The following is an 18,438-nucleotide window of genomic DNA, read 5'->3' as shown; positions in this document are numbered from 1 at the left end:
TTCACATGCATATTAAAGCTTTTTGAGTGTTTTAATATTCATGAATATGAAGTTTGCTGTTGCCTTGGGAAATTTATCATTTAGTGTCATAAAAATTTCTCTTTGAGTGGTTACAAGATTACCAGTTTAGTTTTAATGAAGGAAATTATATTTCCATATTACAAGGGTTTGGGTTTTCTCTTCTTTAAAAAAATAATAGAGAAAGAAAGCTTACAGTTTGCACCTGAAGATGAAAGCAGTGTTACTCGGACTGATTTTTTAAAGCTTTTTCACAAGATCAATCTATAAGATCTCCTCATTCCCTAACTTTCCATTTTTTCCTATTTCATTCAACCTTATTCTCAAAATTCAGCTTGTGTTTCTTTACAGATTGGCAGTTGCCTCTCCTTAGCTCATTTTTGTAATTCTAAAACAGAAAAAAAAAAAAAAAAAAAAGCTTTACAATGTCTCCACAGAATGAGTGAATAATCCCTTCTGTGTATTTAAATGCTAATCTGATTGTTTGAGAGACAGCAACCACTTTTTTGATCATTGCTATGCTTCTATAAAATTATCCCAAACTTCTTGGAAAAAATATATTAACATTAGAGTTATTCAAAAAAATCAAGCAGTAGTTAGTTTTCCAAATGTCACCAATTAATTAGTGTGAATGTCTAGATTTTCTCCCCTCAACCATCTGTAGTAATATGTAATAGAATAAAACACTGGCTTGTGTAATTTAAATCCTCCATTAAAATCTATGGATGAGATTGAAAATGTAGCATACAAATCAATTTTGACAAATTACAACTAATTTAAATTGTTGTTATGTTCCCGATCTCATCACTGCCAGTTTGAGACATTAGTTTGTGCAAGGAATCATAACTGAGGTTAAAATGACAACAGATACTGTAATGAATTTACAACTACATTTGATATTGTGTGATTACTAGAAGGTTTTTGATAATGGGTCTCAAAATCATGCACTTTCTTACATATTTTTTTTAGTATAAAGTAAAATAATTTCAGAACCACTATTGCATAGGATATTATAACATAAAGAGAAATTGTAAAAGGTCTGGTTTTAAGTCCAGAGGCATTTTAGACTTGTGTTCAACATAAATCTTGATCTTGAGTAATGTCAAACATCACCTTGAGTGGTACTCAACACTGTATCTCCTCCATTGCCTTCACTTGAGAATGGATCATAGAATCATTTAGTTTGGAAAGATTTAAGATCATTAAGGGATCTTAGGTCCAACCATCAACCTAACACTACAACTCCATTGTTAAACCATGTCCACCATCTCTTAAATACCTCCAGGGATGGTGAATCCACCACTTCTCTTGGCAGACTGTTCTAAACAACTGCTGGTGCAACTTGAGGCCGTATCCTCATGTGCTGTGTATTGTCCCTATGTATAATATTCACTTCAGCATTTTGAAATAGTGTTGATGAAAATGGGGTTCTAGCTTCTTTATGATGTTGACATGACCCAGGGTAACTCAGTATAACAAATGTTTGAATGCAACATATTAAACTCAGAGCATTAATTTTCTTCTCCTGGTGTTCCTAGTATAATTTCTGTTTCCAAATGTTTTAGCTTCTGGGAATATAAAACAGATTCTCATTGTGGTTTCTTTCTAAGTAAATGCTAAGCTAACTGTAACACCTGGAGCAAATGGAATATTGTAACACAGACTTCAAGTATTTGCTCATATTTGAAGAGAGTTTATGCTCAGTATGCAAACATGTGAGTAATCAGCTTAGCTTTATTTTTTCATATGCAGAAAGCATATTGAAAATGAGCACCTGTAGTCATCCGCAACATATCATTCCATCATTTATTCGTATCATCTGGGTATAATACTCTGTGCCTCAAGTGAGCATGCATAGCAAACTAACGAAGATGTGAGCAATTATGGATATAATTATAGAATTGTCCCAGCTAGAAGGGAGCCCAGGAAGTTTTGGTTGAACCTCTTGCTCAGAGATGGCCAGCTGTGAGATCAAATCAAATTTCTGAAGTCCTTGTCTAGTTGTGTCTTGAAAACCTCCAAGATTGGGTACATCTCTGTTAGTTTTAAAATTTTGAGGACTCGTTAATCACAACTGGCAATAGATAAAATGTAACCAGGGTTTGGTCATTTCTGAGAATAGAGTTTATCTCAGTTTTAAAAATTCAATATTATTCACTATCAATCCTGAGTTGGAATAAAACTCACTAAAAAATAAGTAAATGAAAAAGACGGTTATTGGGTTTATTATTTTATGAGAATCACTTTGTATTTGAATATTTGATGGGTGTCAAAAGGTGTGTGTGTTCTACTTTCCTTCTGTAAAACTAACTTTAGAAAATTAATCAGGAATAGTCCATGGGACAGAGGGTTTTTGTTTATCTTGAGAAAAAGGGATATTGTACTGTTAGATATATAGCATCAAAAAGAAATACTAATAGGACCATTTTATGTTCCTGTATAATGTGAATTTTGTGAACTTTGCACATGTGACATAGACTGAAAAATATTTGTAAAAGTGAAGTATAGAAGTTTGCCTTCAAGCTCCCCCATGTTCCAGGATAAGAAAGAAGCAGCCAAATGTTGCTTCCTGATGCACAGGTCTGTGGTTTCGGGGATATTTCTTGCTTTACACTTTGTGGATCAGTGATATTAATGGTCTGCAGAAGTCAATGTGAGGCAACCAATTTCTCCTTGAGAAAATGACAAAGGCTGCTTTGATGAGAACACATGAGTATCAATGATGCTACTATTATTTCTTGTAGGAGCAAGCCACTGTGAAAGTCTTTTCATGCTAAGGGTAAAACTTTCACTGTCCTATACTAAGAGAGAAGGAAGCCCACCATAGCTGAGATGTACTTGGGTGTAGAGGTCTCCCTCATCACAAGTGCCTCAGTTCCATCTCTGTTCTAATCTCATTAGTGTTGATATACAACTAAATCACAGCTCAAGATAATATACCTCCATCTGTCAGATTTTCAGTTTAAGTACACTGACTGAAATGAATAGCACTAGTAGAATAATTAGCACTTAGCTCTGTAATTTTTTTTTTAGCTAATGGAACTGCTAAGGGGAAGAACAAATATATTCTTAATATATTGGTTTGGTTTTGGTGAGTGCATAAGTTTTAGTGAGTAATTCCAGGTATTTCCACATTTGTAATATGTTCATCTGGGTGGTTGGGCTGAAACATTCTTTTCAATAATGGCAGGGGGATTGGAACAAGGTGATACATCAAGATCCCTCCAACTCAAACATATCTATAGTTCTATGGTTGTAGGTGTTTTATAAATCCTCTATGTTGCTAAAAAGTTTAGTATATGGCTTCAATTAATCTTTGACTAGAATACACAAAGAGGATTAATGAAAAACAGTGAGGCTGACACAGAGGGAGCAAAAGCATACCTGTCTTTAGACAGCATAAAGAAGAATTTTGAAGGTCTGTTCTTTGTATTGTGTGTACTTTCTTTCTAGCAATGTGCTTTTTAAATATAGACTTGTAGTTGCAAGCCTTTTAGAAATAGAGTAATTACAGCAGTGGTTATGCAGCTTTTGTTTTTTCTTCCCAAGATAGTGCATTGTATGGCTTAAGTTTGCTGACTGTTGTTCAACATGTAGAGCCTGCTAGATATCAAATCTTATCTTTCATTCCTAGAGCCTGACTCCACACTGGGATTGTGTGGATGTTTGTGTAGTAGATATTGGAATAAATATTCTTTAAGCTCAAAGTCAGTTAAGAGCATCCTCATCACTTGTGGGAAGGGTGTTAACCTGGAAAATACACAAAGCTATTTCCTGCAGAGAGCTATTTGAATACTAAATATGGTTATATTAGGAACAATGTTAGTGCCTTCAGTTCTCTTTCTATACTAGCACTGTACACTCTCCAGTACAGATGCTGTATTTCTGCCCACTTCTCCCCACCCCAAATCAGCTTTGGGTTGCATTTGCACCTGAACTTCTCAATGCTTCTCAAAAGACAGTCCTGAAATGTGAGAAACTTTGGGATTTACATCCCTGCTTATTTAGAAGCAGCGTGTTTAACTTCGAGTGGGGCTCTTGGACCCAGCTGTACAGGTGGTAGTGTTTACTGCTGCAGGAAGATGCCCTTAGGAATTTTTTTAATGTCACTAAGGGCAGAGCTGCCAGATGCTGATATCATTTAATCTGCAAGACTGAGCATAAAGTACTCAATGGTAGAAAGAATAAAGAACTTGAAAGATTCTAGTATGTACTTTCAAAAGAGGATGCTATTTTCTTGCTGCCTACACCATATACCGCAGCCTGCCTGTTTGGTCAGAGCTGAATCCTAATAGCAGTGAGAAGACCCAACTCCTCAGCTGCATGTGGTTCCATCCCAGGAGGCTTCTGCTGCCTCTGTCAGATCTGAACTGAGCCTTGTTTTCCAGGTTTCTGAAACACTCATGAAGAATATTAAAGCCTTTTTATCAAATTCCATTGCAACAAAATGGATTATTTTATTGATTGCTACAGTGAATGTGAAGCTCACATTTAATGAGGTACAGCACGAAGTCCTCTTAATCAGCCAAGCATTACAAAGGGGTTAGTTCAGCCAACAGCTTGAGCAGGGAGGTGCTTTGATACCCAATTTAGGTTTCCAGACATACCTGACCCACTTCCAGTTGCTTATCCATCCTCTGTTTACCTGGGTCCAGATCTGTTCTGGTCATTATTGCCACTTGGAAGTAAGGTGATGAAGCAGAGCTAATTCATATTATATTTTAAGGTAGCTGCATCAAGAAGGAAGTCACACAAAGTTTTTAACCATGAGAATAGTGTAACTGTAATGCTGTGTGTAGCTTGCCCATCACTGTAGACCTATAAAAGACAGGCAGACAGATGTCCATCAGGAACTGAGACTACTTTACTAATGGGAATGGACTGGCTGGCATCTGCATTGGTGGTTTCCTTTAATTTTATTGACATTTTGAAGCCTTCAGAACAGGAAGTGTCTCATTAAGTGTACGCACTAACTGTACACACATGCGGCTCACTAGGCTCCTTTAAGCTTTTTTTGTGTGTGTGTGTGTGTGTGTGTCACTGTGGTACATCAGTAATCCCTGCAAGAAGGGCTGTTTCAGGTTGTGGTGGCAGAATGCCAAATCCAAAACAGTGAGATGACAACTGCACTCACTCCTTTCTTGGAATTCAGAAGGGCAAAGTGGGAATAATGTAAAATGCTGAGAAATTATAGGAGAAAGCAAAAATGGCGATGGAGTAAAAGAAAGCAAAGCTAAATATATTCCATCTGGAAAAAAAAAAAAAAAAAAATGTGAGATAGGGAAGGCTAACTGAACAACTGAGGACAGAGAAAAGTTCACTTATTTTCTCCAGTTCAAAAGGATTCGAATGTTAAGCTCCTCTGGCACATCAGAGAAAATGTCGTGAATTTCAGAACAACTTGAGCAAGAATCAAGAATCCAAGGAAATGTGAGGAATTTCTAACCTGAAGTCCTTCAAGGTTATATTAGTCATACTTTTGTGAGCTTATTACTGCTTAATATATTCTCTTTTTTATGGATAACAAGAGGAAACAGATCATTTTCCCTTTGGCAGTAGTGATTCATTGACCAAAAAGGAAGGAAAAAAAAAAAAAAAAAAAAGAAACTGACCAAAGGAACCCTTGAATTCTTGTCAATTTTAAGGTAAAGGCAGCATCAAATATGACTGACTGACATCAGCATCTCTATTTGCTAATTGCACTAGAGTGTATTTCACTTTTACAACACTAAACTAGCACTGAAGGTTTGCAGTAGCTTTCATATTTCTCGATAAAGTATTCAGTGATGAATTAAAAATTGCATCTATTTCTGTATTAACTTTAATCGACTTCAGCCTTCACCCATCAGTTACTTTATTTGGTGCAAATTGTTGTTTGCTTAATATCCTGTTGAACAGAACAGAGTGGAGGTTTTGATGCATTTTTAATTATTGGCTGAAGAGCTCAGGTGAATATATTTCAAGCAGTGGCATTTATGTAAGTCACTCACAAACCATAAGGAGCTTATCATTCTACATGACATTTATTCCAGCTAAAGAACATATAAAGCATATGAATGGCTAAAGAACATATAAAACAAACTTGTCTGCTTGTCTATAAGCCTTCTGCTTTCTCTTTCTCACAGGCACATCTATAAAAAGAAACTATTTCCCAAACATTCAGATGAACAAATCTGGTAAATGAACACGTACACCAGGGAATTCAGGCATACCCTTATTAATTTAGCCAGACTAAATTTTATTATTTGTGGATCAATTTTATGTTGCTGGAAAGAAAATCTGGGGCCTTGCCTGACTTTTCTGGAGCTTGTGGTTCAAGAATCTGTTTTAAAGAGTGAGTGATAGGAATGGTTATGCTCAGTAGTGAGTGGTAGGAATGTTTATGCTCAGGAGGTGCTGGATTGTGGAGGGCAGGGACGTAGTAAATGAGAAATTCAAGTATTAATATATGTGTGAATAGGTGTAATGAGCTGAAGCAAAAAGATGGGACAACAAACTACAGCAGCAGAAAAATGCTTGAAAACCCCTGGTACAATAGTGTTCAGCAAGTGTTCAGCTGTTACTCTTCAATAAAGCTTGCAGGACAGACTTCTGTAACCAGATGGGGGTTACATGTTCCATGTTATCTGGGAACAGGTGCTGTTTATTTTTGTAATACATTGTGAAAATGCAAAGAATGTAATACATTGTGAAAATGCAAAGAAAATGCAAAGAATTACTAAGCATTAATAATTAGCAATTAATATCAGGACATGACAAGTGAATATGTTATTTTCGCTACATGCTGATGCATTCTTATTTCTTATTTCGGTTTGTTTTATTAGACTGTTCTGGGGCACTTAAAGACTACATGGTAAAGTAGTAGTGTGCTGCAGGACAACTTAGCAGATTCTTCCAGAAGTTTTCTGTCATAATAATTTCACTTTCCAAAAGACTGTGCAGAATCTGTTTTTAGGTGTTAAGGTTATGGTGTATATTCACTGCATATTCAAAAAGCACTCACCAAAAGATCACTATGTTTTTTATTGAAATTAGAATCTTTCCATGGATACATTAAGCTACGTAGTAGAATAACAGCTTTCCTAGTGACACACTGGAAACAGATGCAAGCCAGAGAGGATGGAGGGATATCACTCATTTTTGACCGCCTTGAATGTAATTGGGGGTTTGTATTGGTTCTTTAAATACCTCTCATTACCTGTTTCATAATAAGTATGTTTAAGGAATAAAGAGATGGAGGAAGAGAGGTTAAAGAGATAAAGGGGGGGATAAAGAGATGGAGGAAGAGGCACAATGATACATTTTGGTACTGACCACATCCCCATAACATGTGCTTTTCCCAGCCGTTGCCTGCTGTTCACCCCACTGCCCCATGTGTATCCCCCCTCTCCCTGGGTTATGGTGATAGCTGGCTGAGCTTTTTTTTGCCTCCCCTTTGTACCTTTCTTTACTAGCCCCATTGCCATCTTCATGTAAGCTTTCAGTCTTCTGAGCATGCTTAAGCTGGGGGAATACCTCTGTCCAGTGGCTGCCAGGAGCTTTCCTTTTCCCTCCCTGCACTGCAGAAACCAGCTGCTGCTCTGGATTTCTCTCTATCCCAGCAGAAATTTTCCAGAACAACTCATCTTCAGGCTTTCCTTCTAATACAAATGTTTCCAGGGATGACAGAGCAGATCCAGCTATGATTACAGGCTTCCTAAGTGGAAAACTGATTCTACTAGGTGGAGTTTGACTTTTAAGTGAGGCACTGTGGGGCTGCATGCCAACAGCAAGGAAAGAAAGAGTCTGAATTCAATAGAAGTGTTGGCAAAGCGGTTGGTGGAGGTTTTCAAATCTCTCTGCATGGATGTACTAGAAAATGATGTAGATCCCTGTCTAAATGACAAAGAATAACTTAATTGTTGCTGCTATTTCATAAGAAAAAGAAAGAGGACTTGAATGGAGCACATTTAGAAATGGGAATTCTCCATCTTCCAGGCCTGCATATAGTCCTTGAGGACTGCAGTGATTTTTCCTCTTCTCTTACATCTGCCACAGGAGAAGCCTGTGTTATCCCAAAACAGGAGACAGGCATCATTTTCTTGCAGCATTTTTGCAGCAAGGCTGAGGCAACAATCATAATAAACTGCATGATGGTTTGCAGCTCTGGCAGAGCAATAGCACAGAATATCTCATTTTTGCAGGGACTAATAAAAATCACTGTGTAGTTTGAATGGTTGTTCTGGTTATAAAAAAACATTGATTTTATGAAGTCGTAATAGTTACATGTATCTGCTGTCATCTTTTCTGTGCTGCTTCCCTGTAAATGGAAACAGGGTCCTGTTCAAAAAGTAGGTATATATTGTGCTATAGATCCCAGAGATGAACATTCTAACTTTATATTAAGGACCTGCATAAAATGCTTACGTTATAGATAGGTGCCTGGCTCTTCAGGCTGGGGAACCAAGCAACCGACATAAATGACCTCTGTAATTCCTTTCTGGTTCAGAAAGGCAATGGAAAACAATGTGCTTTTTACTATGGATAGATCTGATGCCGGCTTCAATAATACCTGACAAACTGATGGGATGTTTGGGGCTGTCCTATTCCACCCCATCAATGTCCCATAGAAAACATTAGAAAAAGCTTTCTAATAAGCAACAAACATTTTTAATGCCTTTGCTCTCAGAAAAGTAAAGCAATGAACAGAGAAGGTTATTAAGGAGATTGCATAATAAATAGAGAATGTATAACAAAAGGATCGTTTTAAATATTTATTATGAAGAGCTGCCTGTATCTTTTGTAGCTGTAGCTGGAAAACACCTTTTCAGTGAAGAAATCCTTGGCATTGAGTGCTTCTGTTTGCCTAACCTTTCTGCAAAAGGGCAATAAAATTAGGGCATGGCTGTAGATGTGCAGCGTACTGCAGCCTGTCACAGTCAGATGTGCCCAGTTGCTGAGCTGGTGGGTAGAGATCTAATTCTGGTGCCCTGGTGTAGGAGGTCAGGGTTGGCACTCTGGTTGCCAAATGCTGATGCTGAGAGGCAGAGGCAGCTACTGAGATGACAAGAGAGTAAAACAAATAGCTGGGTGGAAGGTCACGTCCCCCAGATAGTGGATGTTTTTACTAGCTGGCTTTTTCAGTGAAGGATTCAAAGACAATACTGTTTGAATCTTCTTAGAACCTTTCTATTTACATTAGAGTAGAAGGCATATGAAAGAAGTAGAATACAAATTATCACTAGTTGGAAATTGAGTAAGCATTGATTTTCTTTTATTTTTAAACTGAATTAGGTGTTTTGAAAAAATAACATGCTTGGATCTGTGATCCAGATGGAGCTCAGTATAACATGAGATACGGGTGCCACACGGCTTGTAGCCTTAGTTTAAATTGCTTACTAGTGTAATGGAAAGACCTGCATGTGTGTTTATTTTGCCCTTTTCAGAAACTAATTTATTTTGCCCTGTGAGGTAGTACTTCTGAGTTGCTATACATTTTAACAGAGGCTCTCTTGCACATTTGCTCTTTTTCTTCCTTATTTTTACACTTGAGATTTTTTCTCTTGTACATTGAAATTCATTTACCCAGCACGATTTTCTTTGGGTTTTCATTATTTCATTAATGCATAATACTACTTGATGACTTTTTCTATTATGCAAAAATTTCATTAGCAAAGGTATGCACAGAAGTTTATATGTGGATTCCCTCAATCAAGCTAATTTAAGTTTTCGTATATACATCTGATATTTAAAGTAACTGATATTTAAAGTGTATCTGTACTTAGGGAATTGGCTAAAGTTCCCTCAAAGATGAAATGAAATGAAATGTGGGCTATCAGAATGTTAAATTTTTTTTTTAAAAAAAAAAGCTCATAATTAGTAGCAATCACCTTCAAGTGTAAAATATAGAGAAGTTAACTTTTTGAGGAGGTAATAAAAATGTGAGGGTTGGGGTTGAAGTTGTAGTTCATGCCTTTGAGAATTGCTCTATTTTTTACTTAAGAAATACATTTAGTATACTATATTTTAGTGCTTTGTCCTTGTTCATTGTCCTGCACCTTCAGTAGAACCTTAAATTATGTCTGGATCTGAAGAAGGGCAAAGGGTAAAGGACATGTATTCTCTCATCCATTTGTTTCAGTGGGTTACACAAATTTGAAGCAAAGCAAATAAAGTCAAATGTCTACATGAATAACTGTTCTGCTGCTGATCTTTTTAGTAAGACATCTAACCCTCATTATTTGACATCATCACTTCAAAAATCCAATTTGGCCCTTATCTAATGACTCTAAACTTCATGGTAACCTCCAAATGCAGGCATCCATTGCCAGTGCCAAAGGGGCTGTGACATTGCAAGGGGAAAATTTAGAGGCGGAGAAGGTAAAGGGATTCATCTGTCATCTGCATAAAGCTGTATTGCAGGAATCTCCTGTTTTTTTTTTTTGTTTTTTTTTTTTGTTTGTTTGGTTGTTTGGTTGTTTTTGTGGTTTTTTTTGTGTGTGTGTTTTTTGTTTGTTTGTCTGTTTGGTTTTGTGTTTTGTTTTTTGGTTTTTTGTTTTCCCTTCCCATGGAACTTTTAGAGAAGAAATCCAAAATGATTATATCATTGACTTCCTTATTGTGAAATACAAAAGGAAATAAGAAAACAAAGGTAACAGCAGCAAGTCCTAGTGTAAGACTCTAGGGCAGCCTAGAATATCTATTTTCCCATTTTCATTATCTGATTTGGAAGAATTACCTAAGTGCTTTGACTTTGATTCCTTTTTGTGGTAATCAAATGCATGCATTAAGTGAATTGTTTCCTGGTTTTCCACTTTTCGGCAAATTCAGAGCCTTGACCAGCTGTGGAAATTCAGGGAGGATAAAAATGAGTAATTCAAGGCAGCACATTTATAGAAACATTATGTTTTAAACACCTTCCTTAGAAAACTAATACAAAAATAGAAGGTGATGACTTTAAAAGTTTATGGTTAACTTTCAAATATCCTGCGTGCCAGTTACCCTTACTGTACTTTAAAAATGCAGTGTAAATCCTGCCTTGGAGAGGATTTAGTAGCCTGCTGACTAATCAGAAACAGGCTGTATGTAACAGGTGCTTTCCTGGAGAGACTGCAGCTATAAGCATGTTCACTCTCCTCGAACTCTACACCAGGAACCTGGGAGGGCAGGTGACCTTCAGGAACCTGTGGACAGCCTGGTCCTTTAAGGACATTCCTGTGTGTATCTGGTATTGACTCTGAATGAATATCTGCAAGCCTATCACGAGGTGGAGCCCTGGTTATTCAGGAAACCACCTAAAACATTTGGCAGCTTTAAATTTCAGTTGTTCATGTAGGATGGCACACTGAAGAAATGATGGATACAGGTTTCATTGGAGTAATATGAATAGTACATACTTTACATAATGCAATTAAGAGAAAGTTCAGAATTTTCATGGAACAAAAACATAGATCCATTTTCCAGCCAGATCTATCTATCTGTACCTTTTTTGTAGTACCCATCATTCAGTAACTCACCCTTTTCCCAGCTCATTATGCTATCTTCAGCATCATTTGATGGACACATCAGATATCCTGTGGCCAATCCGTTTCTTGATCCCCCCACTCTGGCACCAATCAATTCAGAATATGTCAGAAACTGATAAAAGTGAATTAAAAATCTAGTCTGAGCTGCATCCCACCCATGCCCCATTAAGGGTTTCTTTTGAGTTAGGATGCAGGATTTGACATTTTCCTTCTGCTTTTTCTTGTACTTCTGTTCTACATCCTTTATCAGTGTGCAGTATAGATGTAAGATTTCATGCTTATAATGAGTAATTTAATTCACATTCTTCTGTGCTGAATACAGGTTCAGGTGATATTAGCCGAATTCTGAGTTACAAAAGGCTTATGAATATAAGTGTTTCTCTTTTCCGGGTGTGTAAAATGATAACCAGCTTTAAAGAAATATTATGACTGAAGACTAGCTGGTGAGAAAAAGGCATTTTGTGATTGCTCTGCAGTCCAGGAATTAGGGCTCCATTGTGCGAATCCTGCTGAATACAAGGACTACAAAGTCTTGGTCTCTTACCGCAGAGCTCATTTGTAGAATTTATAAGAAAATATAATTTTTAGCTTATTCTCTGTGGAACTTCATCTGGAGGCCCTTGGAGGGCTATGTCTAAAGGGATCTGCAGAAATTAAAGATATCAAGTTTATTACCAATAAATGTAAATACACGATGTAAATGTAAATTACCGATCCATGTAAATACATGATGTAAAATAATTGAAAATAAGCTATAAACTCAGTTCAATTATGAAAGGTTTAAGGAAACAGATCAAAGAAGATAAACACTAATTCAGATAATGGACTGCAAAGAAATAAACATGAGTGAGAAAGGAGGGAAAAAGCTTGTGGCTGTACCACCAAGATACACAGATGTCAAAGCTTAGTCAAACAAGGCATTAATGGTTCATTTTCATCAAGGAGAAAGTTTTGTTCAATAAAGATTTTAGAAAAGGAAAAATGTGATTACATATTGGAGCCTTATCATTCCACTGAACAATTTCACATGCAGAAAACCCCAATGAAAAACTTGTATTCTTAACATGACAGAATGATTTATGAGGCACTGTGAAGTTGTTTTCTCCTGTCTACTAAATCCATTTGATTCTGCCTCTGTATAAACTTGAAAGTCATATCAGTTCCCTTCCCAGAATATTTTCCCCCTCATCACCCATGCTCATTGTTTTGTGATTGTCAGGTTGTTCAGGAATTCATGCTTCTAGGATTTAACAAAAAAAAAAAAAAAAAAAGTATTGATAATTTCAAGAGTCCATAGGCAGTATTTCGGAAGATGCACTTTCCAGCTTTTCCTATTACAGACAGGAATTGAAGGGCTGAACTAGGTGATGAATTATCCATGGAAAACTTTGTGGCCAGGCAGGCTGGATATCAGCCATAGTATAAAAAAGCTGTGGCAGAAATTTTTGTTGTTGTTGTTTTCTTTCATTTTCTTTTTCTATGCCAGATATGATGTATATATTTCTATGTTTCACTTGCATATATTGAGCAAGTGACACATAAAAGTAGTCATAAGAATTTTATAAACCCTTAGCCCCCAAGTAGGGACCTTACCCAGCCTACACTATAGAGCTGAGATAACTGACAGTGATTGGAGTATATTAGAAAAAATGTGAAAAATTGGTGTTATTTCATTTTCTAGCCCTGTCTGTATTGTTTCAGATGCACGCATTTAAAGGCATATGTAAATATGCCTTTATACTGTAAATATGTATGTATAGGAAGCTGTGTCTCCAAGGAACTCACAGCCAAAGGAAGCTTTAAAAAATGTTGAATAGGAGCTGTGGTTTCTCATGGTGATTTTGGGTTTGCTTCAGCTCCACATGGAGGATGGAGGAGCAAGGTGGGGCGGCGGCTGGTGCTTGTGGCAAGGGACAGCTCTCTGTGGAAGTGGCTGGAGAAGTAGTTCACTTATCTAGTTTCTAGTGCCCTGGCACTCCTTAGCAGTCTTCTGCTTCCTCCTTCATGGGTGATATTCCTAGGGTAGCCCCTGCCTTGGAAAATATAATTTTACATCTGAGACATCCATTTCTCCTTGTATTCATGACCTCACACATGGCACCACAGAAAGATTGTCTTATTTGTGGAGATAGAGGTGCTACTTTTCACTAACTTTAGTCTTGTTAGTAAAAGCAAGTCAAAAATGTTTACTGGTTTTAAGAACACATAGTGAGGTAAATCAATAGAGGAAGGTGGAAGGTCAAAAAATCTTATGGGTATCCTGGACACTTTGACTTTCCTCAAAAGCTGGGGTAAGTAATTCTTACACTAGTCTCTAGCAGGAAAGAAATACATTCTGTGGTGGGTTTTTTTGTTTGGTTTTTTTTTTTTTTTTTTTTTTTTGGTTGGTTGGTTGGTTGTTTTTTTTCCTGCTATAAGTTCCTGTAACCTTCAAAAGTACACCAATGTCTGCCATTTGTTTGTTTTCCCTCATTTATTTTGCAAATCTCAAAGCTTGTAACAACTGTGATACGGATGCTCCTGGCTATGACAGGTTTCTCATGTGTCACGTACAGGCACATGATATTGCAAAAGCATGCCTCTTTTTTTGTACCTAGAAATGGAGAGGCAGTATTCAGAACAACCTGGTGAAAAACCTGCCTCATCTCCAGCAATACCACACGCGAGCAAGGCTCGGTTAGGCTGTGCAGGCAGAAAGAAGCAGCCTGCTTCCACCTGCACCCTTCATGCCTGGACCCAGTCTGGTGTCTCCCAGTGCTGCCCAGATTGCAGATCTGCACCCATCTGCCAGGAGCCTGCTTCTCTGTCTATGGGCCACTGGTAGTGTCGGAAGAACTGAAGATTCATGCATTTTTATGAACTTCTAAGGCACTGTGACTTGCAATGAATGCCAGCACTTACTGTACTTGCTTAAAAATTATGCCATGCCACTCACTTTTTCGTTCAAGTCATTCCTGATGTTGATTTTCTTCTGAGTTTTGTCCCCTTAGCATATGCAATGACCGTATCTCCTTTGTTTTCTGTTCACAGAGTGGTTTACAGACCTACTGCTTCCTAGTGTTTGCTGCCATCTGCTTCGCAGGAGCCACCTACCTGTTTTTTGTCCTGCCTGAAACAAAAAACAAGACACTCAATGAGATCAGCCAAGCATTTGCAAAAAGGAATAAGGTCTCTTTAGAAATGCAAGAAATGAACCACTACTCAGGAGAGAGGAAATCAAGTGCAGAGCAAGAATCAAACTTCACTTCTTCGGTGGACAATGGGGAAACCAAAAAAGGAATTGTGTAAAAACAAGGATGTTCTTTCGGGGGGACTGGGGGAAAACATGTTCTTTTCATTCAGTATGTTTATAGCGGTGTACAACTTGTATTTTTAATGTGACAGCATGAACTGCTTCCTCCTTGAATACATTTTTAAGTGAGTACTGGTGAATTCGTTAACAGCTAGGGTGAGTGTAGAGGAAGTGGGAGGCGGGAGGAGCAGCAGCTGTTTAAATAACTAAGAGCCAAAGTTTTCTTGGGCACCTGCAAAATAGGTGGTATGGCAACAGGGGTGGGCAATATAGACTTGAAGAAGAAAATTGGCCTTGGGGAGCAGAATTTGGCAGAACACAGCTGTGTGGTAATGGTGGGGTGTGTGTGCACTTGGCAGGAGATGAAAGGGAAAAGATCCCTGCTGGGATCAGGCTGCTGGGAATCAATGCAAGCAAACCTGAAATGGGACCAGCTTGTATTTCTGCACGTTTTCCAATGTGTCATTAAAGTTGCACGTGAGATTGAGTGCTTCAAAGAAGACTGGTGACGCTCCCCTGACCCTGACCTCTGAGTCCATCTCCAGCTATTTTGGCTTTCCATTGCTTCATCCAAAAGCCTCCCAGCTTCACATAAATGGAGAGCTGCAGGTACTGATCAGTTTTCTCATCTCTCTCACAAATCCTGATCAACTAGTAATAGAATTGCCTGTAGTTTCGGAATTTGCTGGCACTGCATTTCTGTGGAAATTATTTATATATATAAAAGAATAGCTGTAGAATCTTTAATATGAAAGAAAAGCTAAACCTCACGGTCAAGTGAAAGAACACTGATGTATAGGGTGTATCAGTAAAAAAAATCAAACACCATGTTTCCCAAGGGTTTTTGTTTGTTTCTTTTCTATTTTATTTTATTTTTTTTTAGTTTGGCTTTTCTTTTTGAGCTCCTTTTAAAACAACCCCTAGGAGCCAAAATTTCCCTGAGGCCCCATAAATGTAGTTTCTTAAAAATCAGATTTCCAAAGGAACTTGGATACCTATTTCTTATTTTAACATTAATTTTCATTTGGGCATTAGATTCTGAAGCTTTGGACCTTGTTCATGTTTATAAGTTTCTAAGCTATTTAATGCATTGTAAAACTGTCCCCAAGGTCTGCTTAATTTCATGATAGCAAGACTCAGCGGGCTGCCTGGTGTTAGGTGATCCGTTCCCTTACATTTGTGATATTTTTAATGAATATCATCTTTCCAGTTTGCAATTATGATAATGGTTTTTCTTGACTCTTCTAGGTACCTGGATGCTGAGGGGGGTAATAAGCACTTTTAAATTCAATAGATAACTTGTTTTGTATGAAAAGTCAGTAAGTCTTACAGCTGCTGTCAGTAAGGAGTAAGGCAAAGAAGCAAGTGCTGCATTTAGGTGGAATCAGCTGCTTCCAGAAGTAATATTTAGTAATGCAGAAATTTGTGATTTTTTAAATATATATATATATTCATATATATACTCATATATATTCAAAATATAAATGTATATATGACTATACATATATTCACATATATAAATGTGGAACAATATTTTCCAGTACTTGTTTTGCTCAGATTTCCCCGACTGACAAGCTGCTTAATGTTTTGTTTTATACTGTAAATTAAAATCAGAGGTCCTGATGTTCGGCTATCACTAGTAAATGTTGTATAGGTTATACTGTGATTTATTTATTTGTGGCTTATTTACTACACACATTGTAAGCTGACAACACAGATTACGTGATAGGGCAATTTCACTACCAGGTAATAGAAGAAAAATTGATCTGAGACTTTATGCGTGGATTTCTGCTATTTTACTGTGACAGAAGTACATAAACAAGTAAGATGAAATGAAAGATACATACAAGGAAAAGAATTACGAATGAAGATTCAGATTTATGATACTGGTGCTATTCTTAAGAAACAGTAAATCAAGATGATACCAACTGATAATCAGATATAGAAACTAATCAAATACTATGGAAGAAAACTGAAGATAATTGTCTTCAATAACCACTTCCAAAATTGTATATGTAGCAAATGGACATGTCATCTTTCAGTGGCTTTAGTTGCTTAGTCCATGTGTTACATGAGCTTGTTAAGTGGGTGGCTGTGTAAAAAAAGAGCTTGAATACCATCCCTCCAGACCATTTCAAGAATAAATTCTTCCTCTTCTGCCTGTAGGGCAAGACTGGCAAGTTCAGACTCTCTCATTCAGACTCTCATTCATTTAGATTCTCTCATGAAAATTACTTTGCAACTAGGGCTACCAACATAATATATTGTGATCTGATTGAGTCAAGGTGGCAGGATTGGAATCCGTTATAATTAGGAAAATTTAGCATTAGTGATGTTCATTGATGTACATTACAGGCATTACTTGTTGATAATGTTGATACCAAGTAACTTTGATAAAATATCATACAGTATTTCAATTGGACTTCCGGAAGATAAAATTATCTTACAATTGCTTCCAGTTGCGTTTGGAGCCCAGCTCTAAATGTGTTGGTAAAGGGATGGTTCTGTAGAATTTCCTATTGCTGCTCAGGGGCTTGTACAGTATTAACAGCAGGGGGCTGTGCCCCATTTGTGCATCTCTTGCCATACCAGAGACAGGCACACTCCAGATAAGCACTTTCTGTGCAGCTGCAGACCGAGAGCACCATGGACTGTGGCTGCACATCTCTTCTGCCATTTGCTCCAGCCTATAGTTCAGGTTAAAAACAATTCCAGTCTCCAAATGTGTCTTTGTGCAGATGCTTTGTTCACTGCTTAGGGAAGGTAGCTTCAGTCTCCTTTGCCTTGGGTTGGGGAAGTTTCTGAGGAAGCTGCAGATGTGCAGGTACTGCATAGCTTCTCATCTGTGACCCTAATGAGAGTTTTGTATTGTTCTTGAAATTGTTCAGTAATTTTTTTTTTTCTTTTTTTCTCTCCATTGTTATGCTGCTATGGCTTCTCCAGCAATGAGAGGGCAAAATAGACAATATCATTAACGTATTGTTGGGTTTTCTTGTTGAATGTGTCAAATTGTCTGCAGCCCATGTACTTGTCAGTGAGTGCTGTGTGGTGTCATGTTCACTTTTGAATGAGATACTGCTAGATGGTGTTTCTTTGTATGAGTACCGTGAGTGACTTGTGTGTGTTTGATCAATTGTGTTCACACACAATGACTGCAAAATAAACCTTTGGAATTAAACAAGTGATGGAGGTTTTCTTCTGGGTAAACCTGAATCCCTATAGCTGTCCATGTTTCACTGTACAGCTCCCTGGGCTTTCCATATGTCCCAATACAAGGCTGTACATTCATTTGGATGACCCAACTCATTTTGGACTCTTCCATTGGCTAGTTGGGAGTTATGGGGAAGAAAAACAGCTCTGAAACTGTATGTTTGGTGGAGTATTATTTATATTTTGCTTCTCAAATTAGATTCCATTATTCATTCTTTCATATATTTTTAATAGTCTGTGGAAATAAAAATTAAGTCATGAGTGAGAATTAAATTATTAAAACTGGCTAGGGGTAGTAATAACTGTGTATAAGAATTTTTGGATCCAGTGGGCCTTTTTTTACAGAAAGTTGCCATTTGCTATGGGTGACTTTGAGTTGCTAAAGCTCTACTTTCTGATGTGAAATTCAGTCAA

The 18,438-nt window shown here is 37.4% G+C and overlaps 1 protein-coding gene across 5 annotated transcripts in view; it reads left to right on the top strand.

Moving 5' to 3' along the window:
- Positions 1-17,995, top strand: part of SLC2A9 (solute carrier family 2 member 9) — a 129,993-nt gene extending 111,998 nt beyond the window's left edge. For all 5 annotated transcript variants that reach the window (XM_084517632.1, XM_084517630.1, XM_084517629.1 and 2 more), the window contains one exon: positions 14,553-17,995. In XM_084517632.1, coding sequence (XP_084373758.1) covers positions 14,553-14,810 — 258 coding nt within the window. In that variant the 3' untranslated portion in view covers positions 14,811-17,995. The remainder of the gene's footprint in view (positions 1-14,552) is intronic.
- Positions 17,996-18,438: the final 443 nt, after the last annotated feature.

The sequence above is a fragment of the Aythya ferina genome (assembly GCF_964211825.1).
Source record: "Aythya ferina genome assembly, chromosome: 4".
Classification (NCBI taxonomy): Eukaryota; Metazoa; Chordata; class Aves; order Anseriformes; family Anatidae; genus Aythya; species Aythya ferina.
Note: the sequence above shows the minus strand (reverse complement) of the source record. Positions and strands in the feature narration are given on the sequence as shown.